At 43.4% G+C, this 22,409-nt stretch overlaps 1 protein-coding gene across 2 annotated transcripts in view; it reads right to left on the reverse strand.

The window, feature by feature from the left end:
• Positions 1-22,409, reverse strand: part of LOC138491214 (zinc metalloproteinase-disintegrin-like VLAIP-B) — a 253,879-nt gene that overhangs the window by 94,327 nt on the left and 137,143 nt on the right. For both annotated transcript variants that reach the window (XM_069617601.1, XM_069617600.1), the window contains exon 12: positions 13,066-13,243. In XM_069617601.1, coding sequence (XP_069473702.1) covers positions 13,066-13,243 — 178 coding nt within the window. The remainder of the gene's footprint in view (positions 1-13,065; positions 13,244-22,409) is intronic.

Raw genomic sequence — 22,409 nt, forward strand, 5'->3', positions numbered from 1 at the left:
CTCTATGTACAGATTAGCCTCCCCCCTCAAACTAGCGGCACTTTTGATGTATTCCCCTTCTCTGCATCTCTGGACCCTTGCTTTTAAATGAAGAATGTCTTTCACCACACTTGTTTCGAAATACCATACAGTGATTGGCAAATAGCTCTGGGCAAATATCCAGTCTTTGTAAAGTGACTAGGACCACATACTGCCAGCATTATCCTTGCCAATGTGGTAGATGGTATGTGCTCCAGCTTGTTGGTATTGTTGAAAAGCCACGAGGTGATAGTCAAGACGCACAATTCCTCATCGATTCCTTATCTCGACCATAGATATCACGTCCTATGGTAGGACAGTAAATCAGTGTATGAGTAAAGTGAAGCCTCTGCCACACGTAGAGGTTAGAGCTGTTGGGGGACATGAATGCACTATCACCTTAGTGATAGGAGAAACATAGGCTCCCTAGGAGACCTTTGAAAGCCATGTCATAGGTTCCCTATGAGACATATGAAAGCCATGTCAATCATGTCTTTTTCACACTCTGGCAGGGATTACAGACATTAAACATTTTCGGTTTTGGCTCATTCGTGTCGGGTGGAGCAAGACCAATAGGCATTGGTTGTAGAAAATGGCAAAAGGTGTATGAAAACCATCCACGCTAGTGTACCAATATTTCCCCCTTTACTGCCATTGTGATTTGCACAAAGCTAAACATCCACTATTCAAACAGACATCTGTGGATACATAATCAACCCTTGTGTTGATAAACATGCTTGGTGGTGGTCCGGTAATGAGTCAATGGTAACTTACCATGATGAATCGCCATCTGGCAAAGGTTTCCTTTTTATTGAATAAATGAAACAGGTAATTCCAGCTCTGAAGGGAAATCTGCGTATTTAATTGCTCTTTCATAAGCTCCATGCCAAAAGCAGATTTTGCACCCTTGTCTGCAGCATCAGTACTGTGATTTGCAGCACCTGCTCTTCCAGTGGCACAGAGCAGGTTCAGAGGTCACATATGCCCATTTGACAGCTGCAGTGATCACCAAGTCTCTGCAGCGCAGGGACTGCATTTAATGTATGCACTCCTCTTACAGAGCCCTATAATTATGGGTCTACCTCTCGGTGGCAGAATAATCATTAAATATAGGCCATACCTGAGGAGTTAGGATATGGTGGATGGTATTCTCATAAATATTACAGTCACATCCAATTTGAAATCAGGAATGTGTCATCTCCTGTGAGCCTGTTAGGACAGTGTTTTCTGAAGTCCAACTAAGGGCTTAGTAAAACCATTCAACTGAGACATTACAAGACTCCATTCTTAGTATAAGGCTGTAACACATGAGTATATGGTAGCATAGACAGAGCAGCCAGGCTCATTTTAAGGAGGGAGTGAGGGTTGTAGGAAAGTACACAGAAGTTCTAGTATACCAAGGATTCAACAGAAACACTGACAACCAGAAGTATTATACAAAATAAAGGGGTATTATAAATACAACGTATGCCACGTTAAGTCTTGGGGTAAGCACTTTGTCATAGAGTCAAACACACATTCTAAAAACACAACACAATGCTTGAGGAAAGGAAAAACACAATGCTTGAAGGTACACACACCAAAGCATAAACCTTGTTCAGAATACTAACATTATTTGTAGGGAGGTCCGACCTCAAATACATTTAGTATAGGACACACCTATTGATGGGGAATAAAACCATACATTGCTTTCTGATTACCTTCAGTAATACAAGGGTAGTAGACCCTAGCAGCTGTGCAGTGACACTCAGTTATGGAATCACTTAGTAAACCAACCTGCAAGTATGCTTTCTGAATAGTGGAACACTCATTCAAGGGTCAGTAGAAAAGTATAACCTTATTCAGGATAACACAGTTATACTAGGTGAGTAAAATGTTTTGGTGTAAATCCAATTAGTTACTTTTCAGATCAGTGGAACACAGACTAAGATAAGCAATAACTATTTGCACTAATTTAGCAATGCACCAGCAGACCAAGGTCAGCTACCCCTACAGAACAATTTTCAAGAATGGCACACAGCCATTCAAGGCAGGTAAAACCTAATGTTTTAATAAACAATTACAGTTGCTTTTCAGGTCAGTGGAACACAGACTAAGGTAAGCAATAACTAACGTATTTTAGGATGGCACAAGGCAGGCCTAAGTTAGTACAACCCACAGTAACTTATTAAGATTTGCACACAGTTATTCGAGGTAAGTAAGACCTCTCTACCTTTTAAAAGAGCTACCAGAAACATCAAGGTAGGTATATTCAAGGTAGGTAAAACCCAAAGCAGACTTAGTTTAGAAAGGCTATACAGTAGGTCAGGGGAAGCAAGACCTAGTTGGTGAACTTACACACTAATATTCTGGAAGAAATAGTTAAGTGAAGCCAACAGCATTACTTTTGGGAAGAGGCACAACCATTTCACAGGTGAGTGAAATAACCTCGCATGTACTTTTCAGAATGGCACAACGTATATTCAAGGTAAGTAAGAACTTTTTAACTGCTCACTCTGAGTTACAGTTACCAACCACTTTTAAACACGTGTTCCCTTTTCTAGTTAACAGGCCTAATCCTTAGAAAGCGTTTCCCTTATTCTTGGAGCATGAGTGTTCTCCGGGGCAGAAGGGTGGTCACTAGGTCTCTAATGTCCAAAAGGCCATTCAGGATAGGAACAGAAGTAACACAAGTCAGAGATCCTTGGAAAGACTGTTCAAACAGGTAAGTATCTCACTTTAGAGAGGTTGAAAGGATCCAGGGACTTCTGGGAAGACACCCCTGGAGGATTCCAGGAGTGGGCCTGGGTGCACTGTTTGAGAGGACTCCCAATCATAGAAACACCCCAAAGCTACACATTAATCACAACGGCTTGAGGTAGGTATATACCCCAGCCAACACAGTACCTCAGCACGGAAGAAGAGTTGCAGCAGATGGGACTTCAGCATCTGCAGCTAAAAACCACGTTGATCGATTTCTTTGTCATGAAGACAAAGGACAGGACTTTTGGATGTGATTTTGCAGAAAGGATCAATGGGGAAGGCTCCAGGTAAGAGTTCCTTCATGGCTGGATGCAGCTCTGTGGTTGTAGCGCCCTTTTCAGAAGCCATAAGACAGAATACTGTTGATTGGATTTGTGTCGCTAATCTGGTGCAGCACACTGGTGAGGGGATTCAAGGATTGGAATCACATCTCTAGAGGTCCAGCAAGATGCCACCAGAGTTTCAGCTCGATTTGGAATTCAGAAGTCCATGCACCGCACAATGGCTTGAGGTCCAGGGTATTGTGGTATTTCAGCCCCGCAAGGCTGCAGCATGATGTGGCATGGCCCAAAAGGTAGGTTTTCTTGAGTCCCGTGGATTTTACCAGGCTCTGGGACAGGGTCATCACTTTCGGAGTCCGCAGGTCGCTTGGAAGGAAGGATAACATCAAGCTCGGGTTACACAGCAGGCTCTCTGGTCAATGGAAATTATCTCAGCTGCATTTTGTTCATTTTCCTCTTTGGATTCAGGTACATTGGTCGACTACCTCCTCAGCTTCCAAGATAAGACTTTTATGCAGGAACCCAACCAATCAAACAGGCATGCAACATTCAAAAATAGGGGGTCTTCAGTCATTTTAGGACAGCCAACCTCCCAGTCTGAACTGGATTCTTGAAGGAAGCCTGGAAGACAAAGGGCTGCAGAATGTTAGACTCCTCCCTTGCTTCCTACCTTCACAGACTCCCACTGAAGATAAACATCACACAAAAGAATTTCCCACCCTGGAGGGCAGGGGAAAGACCAAGAAGGGACAAGAAGTGTGAACATGTCAAAAAAAGAAGACAGGGACCATTTTGGTAAAATGGGCACCCATGGGTGTCTTTACCGCAACTGTGAAAATAGCCCACAGTAAAGCTGTACCAAATTTGTAACAAGGTTAACTCCAACCAGCCATTTAAGGTAAGCTTGTCCCTGTAATGGAATGGATACAGTGCTAGTGAGAAAGGGGAAACATTGTATCTCCCCAGCACTCAACATAAGGTGGGGTTTGCTGGTTTTACCTTCTAAAAAAAAGTAGAAGGGATAGAAATATCCTTTCTACCCTTGGGAACTGTAGTTCTCAAAAGGTTAGCCAGAGAAAGTAAAAGGGGAGCCCCACAGGGCAGCCCTCCAACACTAAAAGGGTAAAAGAGGATGAAGTCAAAAGGACACTATGAAAAGTATTGCTACCCATAAAAAGAGTAAAATGATCTTTGAGTGTGGAAAAACGTTCTGGGGTTCTCTCAAGTGAGGTAGATTTAGCACCAAAGTTAAAATCTTACCTAACCAAGCCAAGCAAAGCAGTGGAAGGTGCTGTGTATTCAGTCTGGATGGGTTGAGCCCGACAGGACAGAAGCCTGAATGACCATGCCTCCTCTTTAATCTTGTTTTGAGGGCAGGCAACACCCTGCACCTGGGACAGCCTCACAGCAGGTAGTTGCCCAGGGCCCAGGCATCAAAGGAGCAGACCTATTCATAGGGAATAGCTTCACACCATGGTCCTACATTTCTGAAGGCCTTTGATTTTATTAAGAAAGGGGAGTGAAGCTAGGATAGCCAGAGGGGTCTGCACAGTTTTTTTTTGGGGGGGTAACACCATTTTGTTTCTCTCTGCCTCTCCTTCCCTTTCGTTTCCCATCCAATTCCTCTGAAGCAAAGCACTTTGGGTGTGACATCATAAAGGCACATTCCTCTCATTTCAAGAGCAAGCAGTGAGCCCCTAATGCAGGCTAACTTTAGTCCAAATACCTGGGGACATTTGCCTAAAAATGAAGGGGTCTCCCACTACTTCTTGGAATCATCTTGGGAATTATCTGGACTCATCCTGGAGATGTCACTGGACCCTGCTGATAGAGCGGTCCTTTCTAAAGTCCTCCCGTTTTGAGGTGAAGGCATGTGTTCCAAGGCAGGGACCAGCTCTGTTCCCCAACGATCTCCACGGACCATTGGGGTGATCTGCTGCTGGAACAGGATTCGTCTCTCTGCCAGTCACTGCAGTACCCGGGACCTCACCACGGTGGAGGACACATGCAGTTGTGTGCCAGCTTCTGCCATGTTTGGCAGATGGAGGACAAGGACTCATCTTGTCCCTGAGCCCCTGGATTGGGACTCCAAGAAACCAAAGAAGTGACCTGCTGCTAGAGCAAGACCGCCATTCTGCCAACCACAGTGAAACCAATGGCCTCACCATGTTTCCATAGAGGCAACGCCTAACCTTCAGCGAATTATAGATGCTCAGCTGAAAAAAAAAAAAAAACACAGCACATGTAGGCCCTTTTCTTTTCGTGTTGCAAAATAGTGCTAGCCACAACCCACTCTGAACAACTCCTCTAGCAGCCCACCCCTCTCCTTGCCTTTCCCACCTCCCACAAAAGGTGAATGAGGTATAGCTCTTGCTGTGTCTGTTTCACCTTTATGATTCTGTTGGCTCTTGGCAGTGTGAGGGGTGAGTTTGTGTTTTAGCCTCTACTCACTACTTACGCATGCAGGTCAGAAGTCAATTTGTCAAACTTACCATGCATTATTCAAGGTCGCAGTAACCATAGCATAGCTCCATATGCACAGATTGGATTATATACAAAATTATTGGCGACCATGCCAGGTGTATGCACGTTTTAATGGGGCTTTTGGGTTTCACTCGACATAGTGCAGCAACAAACTACCTCTTCCATTTATTGTCTTAAAATGACAGCATAATATTTAATAAGGAGAGGGAAATATGGCTGAGAACAAGGCAAAATAAATACATTTTCAAGAACAACCCTACCCTGTACAAGGGAGCGCCACCCAAACAACAGAACAAAGGCAGGCTCAGTGAAGCAAATCGAGGCCGCTTTCAGATTGTCTGCAGATTTAACAGCATTGCAGGTATCCGACAGATCAGGTTTCCTCTTTGAAGCAGGTCAGCAATATGAGGAAACTGGATTGTTGAAACTGAAAGAACCAGTTGTGTAGGTGTGGTGCTTGGGTGTATTAAGAAGTGGAAACACCAACATTCTCAGAAGGAAACCACATTTTCTTCCTTGAAGGAATGAGAAGCTCACTTGAACGTTTTAGGTGAGATGAACGGCCTTAAAACTGGTATGAAAGAGCCCCATTGTTGACAAGCCATCTGCGCATGTTGACTTGGTGGCACATTCCAGTTTGTGAAATGGGACGACCCCAAAACCGTGGGTTTACACCCAAAAAGTGGGACATGTCTCTTTGCTGATTGGATCGCCATGGGAAGACGTGAAGGAAAAGGGAGAAAGCCGTAAAGTAGAACGAAATGGAAAGGAGTAGTGGGGTAAAGTAAGTACCTAGCAAAAAAAACTACGACCACATCTGAGGCTACATTTTAGGAAGTGGAAATATTGTATGCAAATTAATTTGCCTGTGTTGGAAATGTTGTGGATACAGAAAAGCAAATCTGCAGCAACTCTTTTCTAGACTGTTAAACCATTGGACGTTGATGTATTCCTCTCCGCCATTTCCTATTCAAGTTCAACCTGCACATTAAATATTTGAGAGCATATTCAACAAGCTGCAAAATTTTTTTTTTTTTTTTTTTAAAGTAGGTACCTTATCAGTAAATCCTTGGGTGGATCCACCTATGTTCAGCGCTCCATTGCGTTCCATGTAGGTTTGCACTTTATAAATCCCATACATAACAATGTTTAATCAAACAGCCAATATATCAGACGCAAGCGCTTTGACTTGCTAGATTGCCCACATGAATATGACAAAAACAACAGGCTATTGTTTGATGCAGTTACGGTACTGAAAAACAAGTATTGCCATATTACCGGTCTGTAGGACTCAAAGAACGCAGACGGTTTTACCACTTGCCGTTGGATGTAAAGGAAGATTGAGGCTACATGTGCTCCTACCTCCTGTACAGATCTCTGTCTTACCCTACATAGGATTGCCTTCAAATTCTGAATTAAGAGTATAGGGAAACAAGAGATGCCCAAACACCTCCCTGCACTAATGCAACTGAAAACCAGGACAAGTGTCAGACTGGGACAAAAAATGAGGCCCCCTCATCAAAACAACCTGGCCCACAATCACAGATCACAATTTGGGACTTTTAAGAGAAACCTGAATTGTAGCTGGGGGCAATACTTGGTAAAATGGGTGAAAAATGCCCCGTTTTAAAACACAGACAATTAACACTGTTCATATCCACCATCTGCAGAGAATACTGAATGATGAAAATGGCCCACCAGACTAGACACCCAAGCCGGTCAGTCCAACATTGGGCAAGGATCTTGCAATTCATTGTCCCAATCTCTATCCCAGGAGGGAGCCAGTCATGGCCTGTTAGGAGAGTTTTTCTAAAGTTCTACCAATACTTCATAAAACCATACAACTTAGGCAATACAAATAAACTGTATCATACACATGGTCCAAACAAACACTGGAACACAATGTATTGTAAAAATAAAGGGTTTATTTAAATACAAGTAGGTCAAGATACATCTTGGGGAAGTAAGCACTATTACATTATATAAACAATTATAAACAGTAACTCAATACATATGGTTTACAAACCAAAATATAACCTTATTTAGATTACAATAAGCAGTCAATGGGAGTCACACCTATAACACTGTCAGGATGGCATTCTGCTATTCTTTGGGAGTAAAAGGTAAAAAGGTTAGGTCATACAGTGTTATTCAATCACAGAATCACTTAATACACCAACCTTGTTAAAAGTATACACCTTGCAACATATTTTACTTTTTAGGAGACAGTTCAGAGCTAGTAAAGTAACTCAAATACTTTTTGAAGGAGCCATAGGCTACTCAATGGTAAGTATGAAGACTCAATAACTATTTTAGAATGCACTAAGCAATTCAGGGAAATCAAACCCCACTTAGAGGTTAAGAAAGACGCAGTGTATTTCAAGGCAAGTAATCAATCTATTGGTATATAAATCTAGTACACTATTTCCACCACAGAAATACACAGTTTCACCAATGATAATTTTCAGAAGTATAATTTACAGTTCTAAGGTAAGTAGCAACTTAACTATTTAACAAGAGATCTACAGCAGTTCAGGGAAAGCATAACCCAAAGATACACAAGAATGGTAAAGCTATTCATGGTAAGTAAATACCCTTATACTTTTAAGAGGGGCTTCAAGCAAATGAAAGACAATTATTCACTTTAAGACTGGTTTAGCAATACCCTAAAGCAGATCAGTGAAGGCAAACCCCAATAGTACACCTTAGGAAGAGAACAGTTATTCAAGGTAGGTAAACCCTATTGGTAAGCTTTCACTCATTCATTCGAAAAAGGATAAACCAGTACCAACACTTATTACTTTTTAGAAGAGTGGCATGCCATTCAAAGCTAGTAAAATAACTTCTATACTTTTTAAAGGAGCAACCAGCAAGGTAGGTATTCACTTTTAGACAGACACTTTGTAACTTATTCTATTGCAGAGATAAAGTTACACCAAGTCATTTCAGGTACATCCATTTTACACTGGTTATAATTTCAAGACAGAAGTCTGAACATCAAGGTCCTTCCCTAGTCTATAGCATGAGTAGTTTTCTCAGAAGCAAAAGATGGATCTTAGTTGTCTACTATCCAGCTGTAGGCAGGTCAGTATGGGGTTCCGTTGCAGGAAAGCCAGAGTTCCAGAAGATACCTCAGTCAACAAGTAAGTATTAGCTTCAAGGTTAGTTAAAGTGTTGAGGGGCTTCACAGAAGGCTCCCTATATGTGTTCCAGCATTATGGCTGGGTGAATGGTATGGCCAAACCCCTAACCAAATGAATCACCCACTCAGCCTCACAGGGTTCACACAATACTTAAGGTAAGTATTACCCAAGCCAACACAGTACCTTAGGAGAAAAGAGGAACTTCCGGGTGGATAGCTTCAGGATGCACCAGCACAGAACCTGATCCTTGAATTCTTGGTCTGTAGACTGAAGAAATGGACACTAGAGGGAACCTTGCAGCAGCAGTCACGAGAGGAGGCTTACAGCAAGGTATTATTCATGGTTTCCTGGGGCTCTGTAGATTTGGTGCCTTTTTACAGGCACCAGGTGAAGGATGAATATCACTGGTCAGATTTTCTTCACTCTCTCAGTCCTGCACTCTTGTGAGGGCACTTCAGGGATTCTCTGGAAATCCAGAAGGAGTCCACTAAAGGATTTGGATGAAATCGGACTTCAGAAGAACGTGCACAGCACACTGGATTGAGTTCCAAGAGTATTGGCGTTTTGTAGCACAGCAAGGACACAGCAAGTCAAGAAATGGCTTGTTTTGTAGGTATTCTCAAGAATAGTGGATTTCGCCAGCCTCTGGATAGGAATCCATCGCATTAGGGACCTCCAGGTCGATTGGAAGGAAGGGTCGGATCAGGCTCCGGATACACAGCGGGCTCCCTGGTTGCTGGAAATGGTTACAGCCATTGTCCCTTCATCTTCCTCTTCATATTTGGTTCCAGTGGTCGACTTGTCAACTGCATCCAGGAACAGAGTATTTATCAGGAACTACTGCAAATGTTCTGCAAACTCTCCCTGCAGTTTACAGAAAGGGGTGATATGGCTGTCCAACAAGGACAACCAGCTCCCCAGTTGGAACTGGTTCCTTTCAGGTAAGGTGAAAGACAAAGGGATGCAGAGCTTTGGACTCCTTCCTCGCTTCCTGCCTTCTCAGACACTTTGGAGCCTCCGCTGGGAATACAAAGGATTCCCGCCGAAGACAAAACGTCAACCGAGATTGTTCCCACCTAGTGTGGCAGAAGAAGACCGCAGAAAGAACAAGCAAATGAGAAATTGCAAAAAAAGAAGGAGCCCACCCTTCGAGAAGAATGTTGACCCTCCTGTGAATTACCGCAGCCGATTTAACAGACTGCAAGTCATGATGATTAAAAGTCATAAAAGTAGTCACACTGCCACTGGCCATTCAAGTTAACTTTTAATTGGAACACACATGTTACAGGTAAGTGAGAAAGGGGATACAGTGCATCTCCAAAGCCCGCCACATACGTGGTAAAATGTAAAGGGGATGAAAATCCCCCTTTACCCCTTGGGAACAGTAGTTCACCCAAGTACATTAAAGAAAAACTACAAATGGAAGCCCAAAGAGGCAACCCAGCCTAAGCCCAAAAGTTATATGGAACTAATAATCCATGCATACACTATCGAGAGACTTAAAAAGGCCACCCATAAAAAGAGTAAAAGACTAGGTGAAAGGGGAAAAAATATTCCCCTCACTTATGGACAAGGAAAAATAATTACCAAGTCCAAGAAAAATGTTCTGGGGTTGACAGAGGTCAAGACGATTATTCACATTTATGAAATTCTTTTCAAACATGGCCCCCTCGCCATCCAGCTTCACTATGAATGACAACCGTTGTGGACCAAGAGATCATGGACTGTGCCTCAAGGGGTCTTTACCTAATCTAAGGAGCCGTGAAGAGATCTCCAGGGGTTGCATTTGGAAGCTGCCATCCAAATAGTGCCAATCTCCTCAGTGAAAGCATTGTGAACGCAAACCGAGACTAAATGATGTGAAAAGAAAAATGATTTTGTGGCTTATTGTGCATTATAAGAAATGCATGCAATTATTTTCCAGGTATCTGAGGAAGAGGGAGATCTGATATATTTTATTTCTATCGCGCTCGTACACAAGTGTTTCAGAGCGTGACAAGCCAAGGGAGGGGAACAGGGGAGAACAAAACAGCGATCTTACTAGGCCCAGTGACATTGAGAACACGCAAGTGCATCGGAGAGGGGGAGGGGAAAAGTGCATGGAAGGGGGAGAATTGAAAAGTGCAAAGCAGAGGAGAAACAGATAAATAACAATAAATAAATAATAAAGGCAACAAACAGTTTTAGTGCAGCCAGCAATTTGCAAGTGCTAGGTTTAAGGCAGCAGACAGGGTAGGTCTGATACGTGCAGGAAGAAAAAGGGGGGGCTGTATGGGTACAGATACAGACCCCAGTGCAAGGGGTGCCAGGAGACAGTGCAGGAGGGTGGCAGGGTGAGCAGGTACCTGGGCCCGGAGGACAGAGGGTGGCCAGGTGCACGGTGCCAAGAGAGAACAGATCAGCAGGGGAGAAGGGGAGCAAAGGCAGAAGAAAAGAGGAAGGTCTTGGGGTGCTTACGGAACTGGAGATGGTTCTCCTCAAGTTTTAGAGTGGAAGGGAGGCTGTTCCAGAGGGAGGCCCCATCCAAAGACAGATGTACCCCCAGCTCGGTTCTTTGAAAAACAACTGACCCCAAGGGAGTTGGAGGTAGAGGAGCGAAGAGCTCGAGAGGGGAGGTATTTGCGGAGGGATAGCTGAAGGCATTTTGGACCCAGGCCCCAGAAAGCCCGTGGACAATGCAGAGGGTTTTGAATTTAATCCTTGCATCCACTGGGAGCCAATGGAGAGATTTCAGGGCTGGAGAGATACGATCCCAGGGCTTGAGGCCAAGGACAAGTCTTCCAGTCCTGTTCTGGATTAGTTGTAGAGGGCGGAGAGTAGAGGCAGGTGGATTTAGACGATTTAGGAGAGGTGACTGGACCCGATGAGAATGATATACCCATGTTCTAAATGTGCCAAGAGGCATTCACATTATCCCAGAGACTTACTGTAGGATTAATTAATATGCTTTGGTAAGACATATCTGAAGAAACAGACGGTTCAAACACATGGATAGAATGGGGGAACCTCAAAGATAGGGCGATGGGAGCACATGCTTTCGCAGTAGTAGCCACCTGACATGCGACAAGTACATTCCAGCGTGCTGAGGAAAAACATTTCAGAATACATTCGATGTGCCCCATGGCATGTTGTACAGTAAGCTGTTTGCAAGCAGGTCTCTTCAAATATAATGGTGGAGGTTAGTGCAAGGGAAGTAGAGAAATTGACCAGCTGGAAAAGAGACCAATGCTTGATAATTGAGTTTTAACAAGGGATGTTAATCACCTGCCTGTGTGATAACTGGAAAGTAGCATCCAAGTCTCAGCCTCTCCAAAGTGCAATGCATGGACCAGATTACAGAAACTTTGCACCAGTGCAAGTACATTTTTTTCTTTCAATGCATTTTTGAACCAAAGAAAAAGTTTATCCTAGTGCTACAATAGACCGCATCACCCTAGGGAAAATGCTGCCTTGGTGCAAACATACACTTAAATCATGGTGTCCTATTGTTAATATCGAACAAAATTGCACTTCAACCAGTGCAAAGTTTCTGTAATATGACCCATGATGCCATGTGTTACCATGGTGGGGATCGGGGGTTGGTTATGCCCATTGGAGCAACCAGGGCTGTTCATTCTCTACACCAACCTTCTAATGTCCATACTCTGCATGAGGATTCCTACGAGTAATCTCCATCACATTGCTCTACTACAGGGTAAAGATATTTTGGAAAGTAAGTTCTATTTGCAGAAAGAAATCAGTCAATCAAATAGATACACAAGTTATAAGAGCGCACCCTCAACACTGACGCTTCCTCCCCCCATTCAGAAGCCCACCCCATACAAAGGTCTCCTTTAGGAAGACTGACTAGGTCAATCCTGGCCATTTAAGACTCCTCTTTCTTTGTCATACCCCTTGCACAATTGTACATTATTTCTTGAACAAGAAAACTTGCATGATAGCTTATTCATGATCAGAGAAAGTACAAGGAATAATTTGCAGTGAGGTAGTGTTTGCATGGCTACACAAAAGACTTGTTGTCTACCAACTGTCCTCATTTGCCCTTTTGATCGACAAGATGTTTGGGTCCAGGCTCAGACTGGCCTATTCGGCAGTGCCCGAAGTGCAGGCAGTATGTGGTAATGTGAGCCGATTTGTTTAGCTCAAGCTAGGCCCGTTTATTGACCAATTTGAATTACTTCACTGTGTAGCTAGTCATTTTGATAAGTGTTACTAGACAAATAGTCTTTAAAATGTATAATTTGCAACACATTTTACCAAAAAACTACACCTCAGGTACTACTCACCGTCACAGATTTTGCAAATTGCCATGGGCATGTATGGGCCACTTATTAACTGGTGGCCGAGCCAATGTCATGTCCTAGACTCTCGTATCTGTAAATAGATGCACTAGTTACCTCTGCTGTGCCGCAGTCGCACTGCTCCCCAGTCTCCGTGAAGCCATTTCCACACACGGAGGGGGCAATGAGATCTTGCACTGCTGGCTCTACCCTCATGCACTCTGGCATCTTCGTAAGGATGAAATCCTGAAAATTCTGGTGACTGCACGTGCTGAAGGATTTTGGTGTTGTATAGCTGTGTGGGTGATGGAGAAAGCAAAGAGCAGATGAAAAACCAATAAATTGATATTTCGTGAGTATAGTCAAGAGCAGATGTGCATAAAATAATGTACGTTATCTAACATGGTCTTCCAGTGCTCGGTCATAACATTGTGGAAGGATGCTGCCAGACAATATCCAACTCGCTAGCGTACGGATAGGGCAGAAATCAATCAGAAAATTGACCCCATCCTTTCCCTAACATGTCCTGTAAGCAATTTAAAAGGTGACCATCTACCAACTACTAATACAAAACATAATATTTCATTACAGCCAAATGTATTTGTAGTATTTTGGCTTTACCTATGCCAGATAATGGAACATCCGTGCCGGGATGACGAGCAGAATGAACACCAAGGGTATATATATATATATATATATATATAGAAAAAAAGGACACCAAATCCCCAGATCCACAATGGAAAAATAGGCCAGCGGAATGCACTCCCAGGAACAGTAGAGAAAAGCCACCAATGACTCTCTACACAGAGGCAAAACACACTCCAAAGTTTGTCCAGACTGACAGTACTTTATTTCTTATGTCAACATGGCAAGGAAAAGAAACCAGAAAACGTCGCGTTTTGCGGTACACAGACCACTTGATCACGTTACAAAGTGCAAACATAAACAAGGCGACTTTAAATAGGATACAAGTCTCTATGGTCTCCATTCCTGATAGAATGCTCCTTTTCACACACAGTGCTTAGGCTCCAATATCGTGGCAGACATCTTAGCATGTGCAAAAAGCTTATAGAATTGCTGTAACATTTATACATGTTAGAAATACTCATTCATATAGAAGTTACTTATCTAAGCTTATTACAACTGTTATTTACTCATGCTTTAGAGTGAAACATGAAAATAATTCTAAAAAGCCCCTGTTGCCTACAGCATTACTTCAAGAATAATGTACGCTTAGTGCAGGTCATTCGTTCTGAAAGGACAACTGTATTTAGGGCATATTTCACTCTAAACGAATGTCGCCGTTCTTATTACGCTGCCGTGACTCAAGTAGCAGCAATTATGATGTCTGTGCACTCGAGCACCGTGAACTCAATTCCTTCCGTTAAAAAGTATATGCGGGCCGTCAAAGGCTCTATAAGTCGGCTCGCCTAACGTCCACATTTGTAATCCATTACGTGACCTGCAAGATATGCATTGCCTGAAGGGTTAAGCACTGTACATGTCAAGAATTGTGTAAAGGCGGTTACAAATGTACATGAATTTAAATGCAAGCTGTAATGTTTTGCTGGACTTAGACTACCATGTGCAAAATAGCGAAGCAGCAACATCCCAGATATATAATTCAGAGTAGACTAAAAATAGCCTTTAAAGTGCTCAGTGCCTTTTAGCTATAAAATGATAATACATTGCTTACTTTAAAGTGCATGGTGCATGTAAACATTTGACTAGTGCAAAAGCTAAAAATTGGTGCTAATCTCATTGTTACGCACAAAGTCCAGTCTCTAAGATAATTCCAAGAAACAGCATAAAACAGAACAGCATTCAAATACAACACTGAATATTGGTTCATGTACACTTCAACAAACCCTGTCATGGATTTGGAAGGAATGTGTTAAAAGGACAGGAAAAAGGGGAAAAGTAGAAGAGACAGACTAAAGAGCATCCTATTGTTCATGTAATCTTGGCGCATTTACGCGGAACAAAGTTAGAATAAAATATAGCAAAAGTAATCAACCATAATGCTAAAAGCAAAAAACAAAAATATTTCCTCCGTTAAGCCAGGGGTAGGACCATAGTGTCACTCTTTAATTAACCCAGTGGAGATATCTATCTCCAAAACCATGAGGGTGCCCCCTATTCATAAACAATACGAGCTCAAACATTACCACTGACCCTAAGGAAACCTTATTAACCGCCGGCATCCATAGTGCGTGCCACTTGATAGAAAGTAAAAAGAGAGGAGAAAACATAAGGAAGTGTAAAGTGAAGTTTCAGGTGTAAAGATATATAACCACTTCTGTACACGAACCGGAAAATGCTTCTAACATGGCTGATTATTACACAGGTTGGAGGAAAAGGCAAATGGAGACAGAAAAATCAGCACAAAAAAGAAAGGAAGAAACTATGGCATAAAGGCATGTACCAGAGGGAGGAGCATCTCAATGGTTTAAAATAGCATAATTTATAAAAATGATTATAATTAGGTCCCTAAAAAGGTATAGAGTTCCTCATCTAAATTGTGGCCTCTCGGTTTCTTCGTATCTAGATCAAGAATGCATTTAGTTTCTAATTGTCTCAGTGCCAATTCTCTATTCCCACCCCTTTGGTGTTTGTCTATGGAATGAATGCCAAAATATGTGAAGCCTTCCAGCTTGCCATCGTGTACTTTTTTAAAGTGTAAAGGCATGGGGTATGTTACATCAACATTTTTAATGGCTCGAATATGCTGCAACATACGCAGCTTAAGCCTTCCTATGGTACTGCCAACGTACCACTTGTCACAAGGACACACAAGCACATAAACCACGTACTCAGTGTCACAAGTGATACGTGATGCGATGGGAATACTCTTTGTCAGAATAGGATGGTAATTGGAGACATCTTTTGCATACTGGCAGGCCTTGCATTTTCTGCATTTGAAAAAAACCTGCGTTTGGTGTATGAAGCCAAGTAGAGCCTCCTAACAGCGAGGAAGCACTCAAAGCTGGAGACGAGATTGTCTTTAAGTGAGGCAGAATGACGAAATGTGATATTCATCCTTTCTCCTAAGATCGCCCCCAAGTGTTCATCCAATTGTAAAACATGTCTTCGCATGATTTGTTGTATATTTTGGGAATTGGTGCCATAAGTAAGAATGAGACGAGTCTCACTCTGACATTCTTGTGATAATGGCACCACTTTAGTTAAGAGTGTAGAGCGATCCTGGTCTCTGGCTTTATGGTAAGCTCGTTCAAGGACCTTCTTCGGGTAGCCTCGCTGTTTAAATTTCTGGGCCATATACCCACATTCTGCATCAAAAGTCTCCATCTTCGAACAGTTCCTTCTTATATGAATAAATTCGCCATATGGTATTGACCATTTCAGGGAAGTGGGGTGGTTGCTTTTGGCGTGTAATGGTACATTTGAACTTGTCGGTTTCCTATAAAGTTCTGTCACAAGTTCTTCATGGGCCACTTTAACAAGAATATCTAAATACATAATGGCAGTCTTGTTGTGGCTTTCTGTGAACTGAAGATTTAATTCATTGGTGTGTAGTTTCTTTACAAAATCCATCGACTCTGAGCTTGTTCCGTCCCAGATAATTAATAAATCATCAATGTACCGGAGCAAGAGTACAATTTTAGATGTATAACTATTGTACTCTGGACCCCAAGCAACAAACTTCTCCCACCAACCCATGAACAAATTGGCATATAGGTAGCAAATGTTGTTCCCATGGCTGTTCCCTGAAGTTGTACATAAAACTCCTTATTGAATATGAAGCAATTGTTAGTCAGACAGAGGTGAATCATGTCAAGTACCATGCGACTGTGTGATAAAAAATTCATTGACCTGGTATGGAGAAAGTATTCACAGGCCCGCAATCCATCATTGTGTCTTATGGAGTTATATAGGGAAACCACATCTAGGGTGGTGAGCAAGTATGTTGATTCCCATGTGATACCATCTATTTTATTCAGAAAATCTTTAGTGTTTCTCAAATAAGAAGGAAGTGTTGTTACAAAGGACACCAAAGTCTCATCTACAAACTTGTAGGTGTGCTCGTACAGTGCCCCACAGTGTCACAATAGGACGTCCTGGGGGTTTCCTCATATTCTTGTGTACTTTAGGCAAAAAGTAGATGGTAGGAATCACTGGGAATTTCGGATGCAAGTACTTGCACATATCATCCCCTAGTAGTCCCTTATCTTTGTATGTATTTAGCAAGTCAAAAAGTTTCATATGCATACCTGCAGTGGGGTCCTCTCCCAATTTAGCCTAGCAGGATAGGTCATTGAGTTGTCTTGCCGCCTACTTGATGTAGTCAACACGGGTCATCACGACAATGTTCGTACCCTTGTCTGATGGTTTGATAATACAGTCTGATATCGTACACAGATCTTTCAAGACATTGAGTTCATGACGAGTAAGGTTATCTTTGTAACTCCATTTGATCTTTCTGATTTTTCTCAGATCATTAATCACTAAGTTCTGGAATGCTTCGATGTGACATCCCGGATTGAACATGGGATTAAACCTTGATTTGCACCCGAGTTGACTGGTCCCTGGCCAATCCGTGTGTATATTCATGGAATTCCAGTCATGATTGATATTGTCAGATGCTGCACACTCTGATCCCAGGCTTATAAGGTTACCAAATGTTGTCATGTCTTCAATGGCAACTGGTGTATAACCTTCTGATATCCCTGGAGCTGGTTGTTTTGATGGGTTAACAGCAAAAAACTTTAAGCCTGACCTTGTGCATATATTTATCAAAATCTATGTGTGTTTCTGCATAGTTATAATGGCTTGTCGGGCAGAGGTTTAGGCCACGTTTTCATACTTTTTGTTGGTCATCGGAGAGAGGATGTGAGGAGAGGTTGATAATGGACATATCTTGTTCTTCCATGTTGGTTTTTACGTGTTCTTGGTGCCAAAGTGGGTCTTCCGTGCTATCTGGTCCTTGTCCCCGATGTCTAAACCTGTTGCTCCTCCTTGTTTTCTTCCTCCTCTCTGTCCCGTCGATTTGCCTCGGCCTCTTGGTTTTTTGTTGCCGTGTCGTGTGTCCATCCCCAACAACTGCATTTCCTCTAAAAAATTCAACTTCCGTGTTGGTTGCTCACTTTCACTTCCTGTAGTGTCCACTTCCGGAGATGAGCATGCAGTTTGAAGTTCCATTACTGTTGATTGGGTGCCAGCAGGTAATTTAAGTCTAAGGGTATCAAAGCGTTTGGCGAAGGTAAACCCCTTCCCTTTTTTGTAATCATCCTTGTCGCGTATAAATTTACGTTGTTTCCGCAACTTGAGGTCATCCTCAAATGCTTTGTATCCCTTCTCCATGTTGTTTCTCATGGCTTTTCCTTCTTCACTTAGATCCATGGTTTTAAGCTGGTCCTCCACTTCTTGTAAAGTATCTTCTTTCTATCAATTCCTGCATACTTGATGAGGATCTTTAGAAAAGTAACAGAACACAAACCGCTTGATTCTCCCCATTCATGCAGCATTTCGGGATCTTGTTCGTCGAATGTAGGTGTGGTGAGGATACGTAGGCCTCTCGGCACTCGCCCTACGTCTACGTAGTTCTGTAATGAAAACTCCTCCCACCATTTCGAAATCTCTCAGCGCTGCAATTTTTCTAATTCTCTCAATAGTTTAGTCTCTGTATTAGGCAGGGTCTCTGCCTGCGGTCCCTTAGGTTTCCCCACATCCGTGGTTGTTTGCTTCTCGCAAAACAGGGAAGCTGCTTGTTCCTTTCTGGCAATTTCCTTGTTCTTTTGTGACGTCATATTGTATATTTGAAAGGTAGCCCGGCTTGTGGTGTGTTCCTCTCCTGAAAAACAGTGTCTGTTCCTGTAGCTGTGAAGCTTGAATCTCACAGGTTCAACCAGATAGATAGATAGATCTATATATATATCTTGGTTATGCACCCCCTAAATAAGGATTGAACAAAGACCTCCTCAGCATTAAGCGGATAGAGATGAGTGTTTCTCTTTAAAGAGGTTCTAATACATATTTTTCACAAGAATGCACATAAGGTGCAGTTCCAGCTGTATTAATAAATTGATGAATGATGCAAAGGCTCTGCATGATTTCTGAAGAGCTGAGGGAGCACCAAATCTAAGAGAATTTCAGAAACTTTGCGCACAGTAATCCCCACAAACCTATTGTTAGTCTCTCTTTCATTACATATTCCATTCCCAAGTTGTTTTATTCTCATATTGTAAAGACTGGATTGGTGGTATCTGTACTGCTACCCACTATAGGGTTGGTTTAGCGGCGCAGGGGCAACCCCAGCAAAGGCTTTCAATTGATAATGTTTGGTGAGAAGCAAACACTGAGACTCAGGGGTGCTGATGCAGGCTGGTTTTTAGGTACAGTGAAACCCCAAGCCCTCCACAATGGATTGTCCACACAATACGTTTAGGTGCTACCCTATACAGAATAAGACTCACTTTGTACTCAGAAATCTAATCAAATATTGAATTCAATATATGCAGTTCTGTTTGGTACTACAATAACTCTTAGATTCATTTATAATGCACCAACTGCTGCCGGTTATTAAAAAGCAGTAAAAGTGTTAGGACAGGTTTAACCTCAGACATTGAAGTAGAAATGCAGGTAATACTTCGAACATAGGCAGAATGCACTCTTTGAGAACTTGGGCAACCTGTAAGAAAAAGGTAAGTTGCACTTTGCAGAGATCCTGCCACCCCAAAATACCTGATGAGCCATAGGAGAACAGGATCCAAGATGAATCTTGGACCCCTGGATGAACCCCGAGAATGGAAGACGCTCTCCATCATCACAGTACCTTGGGAGGGGGAGTGGTGGAGTTTCTCGGTCTAACTTGATGCCCCTCAAGGATGGACCCCTTCTGGAAGGAGTTTCTGGGATATTGGTGTCCAGCAGGAGCAGGGAAGCAAGCAGTGTCTAAAAGGCAGCAATGAAGGTCTGTCGCGGTAGTCTCCGTGGACGGGTTGTTACGCTGACTGTGGATGTCCCCAAAGATGAAACTTGCTGTGGACCTCAACAAGGCTTGGGAGGTGAAGATATGCTCTCTGGTTTCCGTGGATGACCTTTGGTAGTGGCAGGTGCAGTGGCAGCAGATGGTGTTGGGTTTCTTCAGTTCGCAGTTTGTCACCATTTGGTTCTTCGGAGATTCAGTCACAGTACGGGTGACAGGATGGCTGGCAAACTGGACACAAGCACTGGACTGCTCTGAAGACCTCCACTAAGTCTGGAGCCTCAGGACTTGATCTTCGGTTCAGAATGATGGGCAGGCCCCTCTCTGCAGGCAAGGACACTGGACTTCCTCAGCCATGGAAAAGTGCATAGATGTCGTGCTTGCAGTGCCCTTTGAGGATTTATTTGGTTGGTTGAAACTTGGCAAGCTGAGCTTTGGGCAGCACTAAGTCAGAGTACCCCCTTTTCTGGGTGATACACAGAAATCTGGCTTCCCAGTGGTCACAAACAGCCTCCGGACCCTGGACGACACTGGCAAACTTCTTGGGATCAGGATGTCCGGACATTTCTCTTCAGGGTCCATGAAGATACCTTTGCAGGATTGCAGGGACACAGGACTGGCTTCCAGGACACTTCGGGTGAAGAGCAGCAGTTGCACAATGTCCCCTCATAGCTACAGGAAGAGATTGTCTGTCCAGGTCCTCTCTGGTTCAGTCCTTAAATCAGTGAAGCAGACTTTGGATGTGTTGAAGATTTGCAGCTGCAGACCTCTTCTGCCATCTGGATTCAGGATACACGCTTCAGGAATGCTACAGGTTTCTTCTTCTGGTTTCTGACTGCAAATTCTGCCTAGGAACTCCAGCTTCTGACACAGCGGTAAGTGAGGGGTCCATTGTTATAAAAGTGTACCCCATTCATGCAGGCTGATCTAGGCTCAGCCAGCCAATGAAATATTAGTGCATTCATTGGGCAGCATCCAATCAGTCTCACAGGCATGCAGGCCATTCACCAAAAAAAAACCAGACAAAACAGTGAATGTGTATTGGAGGCAACAACAGGCCTTTCAGAGCACACTGCATTCATTCCAGTTTCAGTCAGGGCTGGCTCAGGCAGACCACAGGTGTTGTGCCACACAACCCACACCAGACACCCACAACAAAGAATGTGATTTGACTCCTTTCTCCATTCACTCATATCCCACCCCTTGAGTGTACACTAAAGTAGCAGCCTCTGTGAAGACTCCTACCGGACTAGCAGGGCAGCCCCAGAACCATATATGGTCCTTCCACCCAACATCAGGGGAAGGAAACAAAGTCTGGGCTTCTCAGGACTTTGAGAACCAGGAAGGGAAAGGCAGAAATCCAGGTGGCCATCTTGTCTATGGCAGGGCCTGGGTCTCCCAAAGCGAGGGGAGACCCAGAGCCTCTGTTGCTCTCTGGGCAAACCACAGGTGCTCCACAACACACACTAGATGTACTAAGGGGTTGCTGCAAGGATCAAATTCAAATCCCTCTGCATCATCCATAAGACTGTTTGGAGCCAGGGACCACACTATCTGCAATTTGCTCTCACCAAATACTCTCCTTCTAGATCCCTCTGATCCTGCGGCTCCAACTCTCTGCTGGTGACATGCTTCTCTAACCAGAGAGCAGGTAGTAGATCTCTTTCCTTGACTGACTCCCTCCTTCGGAACAGCCTCCCTCTCTCTCTGTCTTGAGCCAGATCTCCTCAGTTCTGCAAGCATCTCAATAGTTGTTTCTTCTTCTCCTCCTTCCCTCTTTCACTCCAATGCTAATTCCCCACAGTCGCTGAGATTGGCAGCCAGGTCACTTAAGAGTCCTAGTTGGTCCTGGACTCCCTCCAATGGCCAACAGCATCCACCCCGCCGTGGACTTGCCTTCGGGCCCACACTGGCCTGTGATGTGGTCTCCGGTCTGAACTGGATTGGCGGCTGACCTCCTTCGCACTCATCTGTTGCCACTGCAATTGGCACTCAGGAACTCCCCCCCCCCCCCCTTGGGTGACCCTCCAGCACTTACCCCTGTCCCTCTATTTTTCTGCACTTGCATGCTCCGAATCTTAAGGCAGAGTAGGACTTTTGTTGTCTTTTGTTCTTTCATTGTTATTGTCATTAATTCTCATATTATGTTCCTTTGGCCCCTTCCCTTTTGCCTTGTGGCGCTTTGAAACAGTACTCTAGCTGTATAACCACCCTATAAAATGACCGATAAAAATACCCCTACCCATGTGTGCCATAAGGGTATTGAATGGGTCTTTGTTCACCAAAAGGAAAAGATGAAGAGCTGCACTGCCAGTGGTCTGAAAATGGACTCCTGTGAAGAATAACATACAGAAAAAATAGCAACATGGAAGTAGAGGGACAAGGAAGAGGAGACCCTGCCCATCCAATGCATTTACAGCGTCACACATGTTCACTCTATAGCATGCTCGCCGACAATTATTTCTCTCATATACTTACTCCAAAGTGCTTGCTTTCTCGAGCAACCCCTCAATCC

The sequence above is a fragment of the Ambystoma mexicanum genome, chromosome 10 (assembly GCF_040938575.1).
Source record: "Ambystoma mexicanum isolate Mex_15411 chromosome 10, UKY_AmexF1_1, whole genome shotgun sequence".
Taxonomy (NCBI): Eukaryota; Metazoa; Chordata; class Amphibia; order Caudata; family Ambystomatidae; genus Ambystoma; species Ambystoma mexicanum.